The following is a 9087-nucleotide window of genomic DNA, read 5'->3' as shown; positions in this document are numbered from 1 at the left end:
GGCCGTAACAACACCTCACCAACGGAAAGTTGTTGTTGCAGTTACTTATAGCAGGTTGGTTTTTGCGGGGTGGAGTTGCTAGCCCCATGCCCAACCCTCCTCCTTTCTCATCCTGGACTTGGGACCAGGCAAAGGCGGAGGTTGGCATAATAGGTGTGACGGGAATTCGAACCCGCGACCCTCAGATTACGAGTCGAGCGCCCTAACCACCTGGCCATGCCGGGCCTAAGTTCCAATTTAAAATTTATCTAAAATTAATTTTTGTTATAGCTTTTAGCCAATATTTATGTGGTTTATATAATTTTATGTGTAGGTAATTAAAAAAAAAAAAACTTTTAAAGGATGACACTCATTGGATGGAAAAGATCCCTTGTACAGTCAGACCTGTGGGCTCTTAATTTTGAGGATAAAGCAGAAAATGTTGTGCCAAAATTTGATCGTTATTGGCAAGAACAAATATCCAGGTGTCAAATGTGAGTTATTTTGATCCTATAATCCTGTAAGATTTTTTCTTTGGTGTTTCGTGTGTATATATATATATAACTTAGATTTTCATCTGAAAACTGACTGGGAGAAAACAAAGACAATTTTTTACATATTGGAAATTAAACTAAGTTTCTCCATGTACTTTAAATATGATTATTAGAATTACAGAATGTCTTTTAACAGTCAGACTATACTCAGAAACTGATTGGTTAGCATTTAGGAAACAAAAAATCCTACCTCAGTTAGCCTAAGAATTCACAGAAGCCGATATACAAGTTTACTTCAGATATATTAGTCTGAGAACTCACAGAAATGGATATGAGTTAGCCTGAGAATTCAAAAAAGCACAAACAAGTTAGTCTAAGAACTAACAGAAATACACATGAATTAACCTGAGAACTCACAGAAGCATACATGAGCAAGACTGAAAACTTAAAAAAAAAAAAAGACACATATGAGTTAATTTGAAAACTCACAGAAGCACATGAGTTACCTAAATCACACATATGAGTTATTGTGAGATCTCACAAGAAACTAACATGTGAATTACTTTGAGAACTCATAAAAACAGATATATGTGTTAGCTTCAGAAGTACTTACAGAAATGCATATGAGTTAATCACAGAAACACATATTAGTTAGCTTCAGAACTAACCGAAACATATACATGTGTATAAATTAGGCTGAGAATTCACATAAATAAACATGAGTTAATCTGAGAAATCACAAAAATAGACATGTGAGTTAGCCTTATAACTCACAGGTACACACAAATGAACTAGACTGAATTCACATGAACACATACACAAGTTAGCCTAAAAAATGAAGAAATGGACACATGAATTAGCCTGAGTACATTCAGAAACAAGCAGAGTAGTTTAGGTGGTTAGCTAGAAAACAAATATAATGAAAAATTGAAACAAAAAGAATGGTAAGCACTCTTGGAAATAGGATGATTAGCTCAATGGATAACACTTAGAAACAGACCATCTGTTTGGTATTTAGCTAGACATTCATGAACAGAACATCTCAAATTAACCTGTAAACACTCAGGAACAGACTGAAGTTTATTTAGTTAGAGAATATTTTTGTTTAGCAAAGAACAAATAGTGCTTGTTATATTTATAACATTGGTGAATATAAAGTTTGGTTAGCCTATGGACACTAAAAACAAAGATATGCATTATCATAGGATCATTTAGAACAAAACATTTATACAGTTAAAAGAGACAGACAGAATGCGTTTCACCAACTTCATAAAATTTTATGCTCAATGAAACAAGAATGAAAGGCTTTTTTTATCATAAGTAGTTAAAAGATCTGTATTTAATATTGCATATTTCAGTACTTCTTCACATAGATTGAAGTGAATTTTTTATTTAAGTCATGTGTCATTAACTTAAACTTATGAAATCCATATTGTTATTAGTCACAGTACAGTTAGCTGAAATATATATTTGTACTCACTCATCATTAAAGCTTCAAATTACAGCTTTCTTTGTTAAAAATCTTAAAGTCCTGTAATCAGTTAAAGATTTGAATATACATTCTTGAAATCTATCATATGTGTAGATTACATGTTTAATCAGTTCAAATGTTGCAATTGTATGAGAACTGTTATAGGGAGGGTTAATCTCACTTTATAAAAATATTCCAGGTCCTTTGGAACTACTTTATTGTTTGTATTGTTCATTTTGATGACAATGATTATGCATTATTGCCTAGCACCACAATTTCCATTATGTCAAGCTTCTATATAGGATACCAGTGTCATTCTTAGAAAACTTACCCCAAATCTGCATTGAGCCAGGATAACGGAAAGTGCTCATACCATCTGCCCTGGCTCTACATGTGTTCACTATGAGGTGGGGTATTCTGCAAGACCACTGAGGTATCCTCGAGGTATATATGTATACATATAATTTTTCTCATCCGATCCAAACCATACCTATTCCTTGGAGACTATTGTGGAAATAAAAGGTAGCACCAGGGAAGTGTTCTGCCTACTTCTCTGGCTCATGCTTCCTGGCTTTTAAAAATAGTGTTTTGCAGTCACCCTTTACATTGTCTCTATTAAAAGTTATTTCCATATTGAAGGACTAATGGGGATCCAGGCATTTTCTATGGGTCTCCTTGCTGCTAATTCCCCCCACCCTTCATCAAATGAAACACAGGAGACCTTGTCATTTACCAGTTCTTAGCTGCTGGAGTGTTGGACCACAGAGAACCCTCAGTGATTGGACTGGGGAAGTGGGGGCATTGGAGACATTGCTAGTGTAGTGCATGTCACCCTTCATATACATAGCACATGCTATATATGCTCTCCTCCTGCAACCTGAGTCTGTTCAGTTGAGTTGAGGTGAGCACACACTATGATGCTCTGCCCTCCTTCTGCAACCAGAGTCTTTTCAGAAGAGTTGAGGTGAGCCCTTACTACATGTAACCATAATACGTATGTGTTGTGCCCTCCTTCTGCAGCCATTGTCTGTAGTTGGATCAAGGTATGCACACTGTATCTGAATCCCAATCACATTAAGAATGAGCCCTCCTCTCACAGCTGGAGTTTGTTCCATAAAGTCTAATGGTAGAGTTCAGGCAAGCAGACAGTCTGAACATGCCCCAGCCACACTACACATACTGGCTTTACATACTGCCATTGGGTGTCACATTCCATGGACTTCCCTCCTGATGATTTCTAAAGAAGCTTAACTAGGTGAAGTTTGCACCAGCCTCTCCACCACTTCATTATAGGATTCTAGCTAAACTGTGTGAGAGGTGAGGTATCATCTTTGGAGTTAACATTTTCCTTACCTAAAAATGTATTTCTGATAGATGCTTCTGCACACATTCTCACCAATTCTCCCTCATTCTGGTGCATCTTTGATTTTCAAATGCAAGTGCATTGGGAGAGTTATTTGGCATGGATGTGTGTTGCCCTCCTATTAGTGGAACGCTTTTATTACATGATGATGTCATCATGTAGTAACACAATTCACATAAAATCTCATGAAATTAAGTGGAAGATGTGTAAAGTTTAGTGACATGCAAATTTCTAATGCAGACACATGGGGAAGATAGATAGCTAAACTGTGTGTGGAAGTGACTATATATCAGAAGTACATTTTCGGTTAAGGGAAATGTTAACTTCACAAACATGAAGGTCAATGGCACAAGTTGTCAATGTATTATAGACAACAGCAAACAACACAGTGAAGAAGGATATCTGTCTGGAAAAGTGACAAGTCATATATAAGCAAGTTGCTTCCATGACATATAACTTGAATTGTTGCATACCTCAAACAGTTGGAGAATGGAATGGATATTTGTTCTGTTCCATATGAATACATTCCAGGATGTAGTGCCTATGGATATCTCTTAAATCATACTGTTAAATTGTGCACTGGAAAATCATTTTCCTCATACACTAGATGGGTTATGGAAAGCCATCAGGGAGGAGTGATGTACATTGGATGGAAATGACAGCTTTGTGAAATAACCTTTCACAAAGAAACTACACAGCAGGTCTATTGTCATTATGCATGTTTGCCAGATATAGTACAACTGGACATATTGATATTGACTTCAATGATGAAATGAGACTCCAACATCATTTTGATATAGCAGTTTCCAACCTCTGTAGAAATATGAATATCATTGAAATTGGTGTGCCCTGGTCCTTGTATCTCTTTGCTGTTTCACTATATGAGTTTCATTCCGGAAAAAGAGCTGAGTCATATTTCTCCAGGTGCAAGTCTTATCTGTGGTGGCAGTACAATGTCAGATAGACAATGGTTGTTCATTGTGAACCAACAATATAGGTTCTAAACATGTTGTTTGTGACACCATTGTTCACAATTGTGGCAACATGTGATTGCATTAGCACATAATAATTGTTCTTATAAAGTGTGCTTACTCCTCCATATAACACTACATTTAATAGTGACTTGGTTGAAACATAAAATATCTCAGTAAACTTCAGAATTAGGTTTTCAAGCAATGGACACTTAACTAATGATGATGCAACTTTCCTAAAATTTACAAGAATAATGTTAAACTAATTTTCATTTGATTTACTTATATGGCATAAAGTTTAAAGGTGCTTCCAGCATACTTTAATGTTCAAAAATTAGAATAGATATTAATATTTAATCCTGCATTAGTATATAAAAAAGAATTGAAGACTTCATATTTCCCAAAATTGTGAACTTAAATTTTAGAGAAAGTTTTGAATGTATTACAGCCTTTCAAGTTCTGCAACATATAGTCCTCGAAGACAGAACAGAGAAGAAGTAAAATTCGCTCACACACCAACAAAAATTCAACCCAACATAGTAACAGCTTTATGGAAAACTTTTGCTCCGTTATTTCTTTATGGCTCTCTGTGCAAAGTTTTTCATGATCTCATCATATTTGTCAACCCACAGCTATTAAAGTGAGTTGAAAGTTGCATGTTTGTATGTAAAGTCTTGAAGCTGGTTGATAATTCCTTTAGTTTTTCTTTATTAGTTTAGAGTTTCACTGCTGTTTCAAGCAAAGCATAGCTTGGAGAGATTTACGTTTTTTGCTAATAGAAGTTCTTATAGGGTAGCATAGGAATGAAATAGTAACTGAATTTTTAAATACTAAAATCTACTTTTTTAAGCCAATTGAGAGAATTATGCTTGTATAGCTATAACCTTCACATTTTATCTAAATATAATGTTAATGTAACTATGTGGCTATTATGCAAAATACCTTCTTCTTTTTTGTTTAAAACTTTTTTTCAGGCTTTTAATAGGATTTGTTTCAAGTAATGAACCTGTGTGGAAGGGAATTTTTTATGCTGTCTTGATGCTTGTTGCCTCATCTATCCAATCTCTCACATTGTCATTTTATTATCATCACATGTATATTGTTGGAATGAGAATGCGTACAACCATAATCTCTGCAATTTACCGAAAGGTAGGCACTTTTGACCACGCGTTCATCGTAATTTTTTCTAATATAAAGTATTTTTAAGTTCTTTGAGTCTTGTTCTTTAAAAACAGATCTTTAGAATTTGTTGGAATCAACCTTACTCTTTTATATATATTTCTTAAGACTTTTAAACTAAAATAATTAACATAAAGACATCTACTGAACTATTTGACATGACAGTGAATCTGTTCAGTGTTAATTGAGTAATGTAACATAATAGTGTCTGTTCTATGTTAAGTCTAAGCTATGTAACATGATAGTGTGGTCAGTTGGACTGCATAACATGATAAAGTGTCATTAGAAGAGTTATGTAACATCATATGTCTTTTCTATGGTCTCTTTGGCTGTGTTGCACACAAAAATGTAACAAGTTGGGCTAAGTAATTTTATATAATAAAGTGCTATATAAAAGTTTTATACCGTATAAGATATTTCATATTATAGATTATAGCTTATATTCTCAAACAACGAATTTAAAACAAAATCTCCTGTTAAACGTTTCTTTATAATGTATAATATCTTTCAGGCTCTTGTAATGTCTAATGCTGCATATAGAAAATCTACTGTAGGAGAAGTTGTTAACCTTATGTCTGTGGATGCTCAACGAATTATGGACCTTATGAATTTCCTAAATCTGCTTTGGTCAGCTCCTTTACAAATAATCCTCGCTATGTACTTTTTGTGGAATGTGTTGGGGGCAGCTGTCTTTGCTGGTGTTGGTCTTATGGTGCTTATGATTCCTCTTAATGGAGTAATAGCCAGTTTTTCAAGAAAATTACAGGTTTGTTTACATAATTTTTCACTATCTCTGGAAGCTGCATCAGTATGGTAAAATTTGGAGAAATATGTTTGAAATAATTGATGATGAGTCACGAGTGTATAAAAGCTTAAAAAAAATTAATCCAGTGAATAATTTCTTCGGGAAGACTTTTAGTCTAAAAACATTTTAAGAAACAAAACAGATGCATCAAACATTGCATGAGAATCTTCTGATTTGCTTGTTTCTAAAAATTTGCTTCAATGATGTATGATTACTTTTGAGAAAGAGTATTTTGTACTTTACTCTCCTGAACACTCCATTTACTGGTATCATTTTAGAATTAGATAATTTTTTGTGCATTTTTTATTTAAGAAGTTAGTGAAATTTTAAAGAATAAGCATGAAATTTTAAAATTTCAGAATAACATTATAATTACTGATGGACTCCACAAGCCTTTTTAAACACATTTTTATAAAGTATTTATGGTCCAAATTGCTTGTGGATCCATGACTGTTTGTTATAGGGTATATAATAATGTATGAGTCACACAAAAATATCATCGATATTGCAACTAATCCAATTTGTTGGTGCATTGTATCTTGCCTAGAAAATAAGCAATGTTACCCAGTTTTTTCAGGATTTTACATTAAGTATTGTAATCGGCTAAAATACCCATTATAATAACTATGTGGATTCTATCACTAGGGAACAGTATAAAAACAAGTTGGTAATTTGAAGAAAAAACGTTATTGAAAGAATGGCTGCTTTGTAAAAGTAGTTTAGTTTTGGGAGGAAATACTTTTATATATGATATTTTTACTCTCTGTAAACAAACTGGAATATGGTGTTTAATATGGCAGAAGAAAGAGAAAGAAGTGTCAATTTGTATAAAAGTAGTGATTTTGGTGTTAAATATTGAGAGTGTAATGAATAATTTAAAAAAATATATTATAAATTATAAAGATGCAAATCAATAACTTGAATTTTTGGCATTTCCAGCAAGATTATTGAACACATAAACTAATTTTAAAAACTTTTCAATGTGCTGTAATTATGCATTTTTAGGCCAAACAGATGAAAACAAAAGATCAGAGGATAAAACTAATGAATGAAGTTCTGAATGGGATTAAAGTTTTAAAGCTGTATGCATGGGAAGAACCATTTCAACAACAAATTCTAAATATCCGTCTGAGTGAGGTACAAGATCTGAAGAAGATAGCATACTTAAATGCTGTCAATGTATTTCTGTGGATATCGGCACCATTTTTGGTATGTGAATAAACGTCTATTATGCTGGTCTAATGCATATATACCATCCAAAAATAATGATCTAAAAATATCTTTAAACTTTTTACGTGTTATTTATGTGTAACTCATAACAAACAGCAAAGAATAAAAAAGGTATACTTAGATGCTACAACTTCAGAACAAAAGACAGCATTCTATCGAAAACCTTTTGCTATTTATTATTAATTAAGTCTACATTCACCTAAAGCTTTTGTGTAAGGTGAAATGTATATATATATATATAAACATACAGACGTGAAACATATATTTTTAGAATATTTGATATCTTGTTAGTTGTGTTTGTGAAGTATCATGCTAGTTTCCTGAAAGTCTGTTGCAACCATGGCATAATACACTTCCATAAAAACCTGTAATTTGGCAGGAATCATAAAATCCTGATTATATGACTTAAAACAATGTAGAGCAGTAAATTAAACTGATTGTACTATAAAATTAGATTACTTAATCTATTTATATTCTGTGAAAGTATATTGCATTTTGTGAACTTCAACCTTTATGTTGTATATTTAGTCAGTTATTTTGTTTTAATACTATAAACTACAAGAGGTTAGCTTCTATTTTGATACTTTAGTGTTGACTTAAAAGTGTCAAGAAGTTTGGAAAACAGATGTACAGTTGGAGAAAGAATCATGAGTAAATGTGACTTATTAAAAGTTCACTTTCTGTAAGGAAGTAATCGATCTATGAAACTTATCATGAATTATCACACTGTTACACGTGTTAAAATGAGATTGTTAGAAAAAGAGTAAAAAACACAAAGCCGATGTTTTTTGGCACAATGAAAGGTAAAATCATTATTATTACATACAGCTGACTGGTATTTATAACACATTTATGATTTATTTTTCACCTCTTGTTTTTAAAAATGAACTCGCCCATTGACGGTTTGTAGCTGAATATATTCTAAGCTAACACTATAGATATTAGCTCTGATGATGGTAACTGTGTTACCGAAACTAGTCGGCTGTAAGTAATAATAAATATTTTGTCTTCCATTGTGCCAAAAAAACATCAATTTTTTTGTTTTTTACTCTTAATATAGTAGCACAATGTGCCTGAAAAGAAATTATGATGAACTATCAATGGGTCACAAGGCAAACATCTTGACATCCATACAGTGGAAGTTACACAACCATTTACTTCAACTAAGGTTTTTCCAGGACTGCAAATGTAACAGAGGAATACCAATTTCGATAAAAGTAAGTTGTAACATCAAAAGTAAAAAAGTTAACTTTATTAAACAACAGACTGAACTAAACATTCTCAGTGCTGTTATTAAAGAAAGAACATGGGAAATAGCAAACATCAAAATAGAAATTTATTATCTACGGTTATATCTCAGCAATATTACCACTACATTAGAATGGGATTATTTTGAATCAATTTCATGGGAAAGAATTAGGAAAAAGTAGAAAATAAGAACTATAACTTAAAGATTAAGATATCTAAATTAATGAACAAGAAAGGGGTAAAGAAAAAACAATGAAATCCCAATATTGTACACAGCGTGGTCACAAGTAAATATACACCACCTTTTCAGAAAAATTTAAATTTTTCAGTCATATTCACATGAATTG

General features: G+C 32.7%; 1 protein-coding gene across 1 annotated transcript in view; it reads left to right on the top strand.

The window, feature by feature from the left end:
- Positions 1-8687, top strand: part of LOC106459615 (canalicular multispecific organic anion transporter 2-like) — a 33522-nt gene extending 24835 nt beyond the window's left edge. The window contains exons 7-12 of the mRNA XM_013919247.2: positions 342-473; positions 4727-4918; positions 5253-5427; positions 5969-6223; positions 7268-7471; positions 8553-8687. Coding sequence (XP_013774701.1) covers positions 342-473; positions 4727-4918; positions 5253-5427; positions 5969-6223; positions 7268-7471; positions 8553-8555 — 961 coding nt within the window. The 3' untranslated portion in view covers positions 8556-8687. The remainder of the gene's footprint in view (positions 1-341; positions 474-4726; positions 4919-5252; positions 5428-5968; positions 6224-7267; positions 7472-8552) is intronic.
- The last annotated feature ends 400 nt before the right edge of the window (positions 8688-9087 follow it).

This window comes from Limulus polyphemus, unplaced genomic scaffold (assembly GCF_000517525.1).
Source record: "Limulus polyphemus unplaced genomic scaffold, Limulus_polyphemus-2.1.2 Scaffold638, whole genome shotgun sequence".
NCBI classification, from domain to species: Eukaryota; Metazoa; Arthropoda; class Merostomata; order Xiphosura; family Limulidae; genus Limulus; species Limulus polyphemus.
The sequence above is the reverse complement of the archived record's forward strand: the minus strand, read 5'-3'. Positions and strand labels throughout refer to the sequence as shown.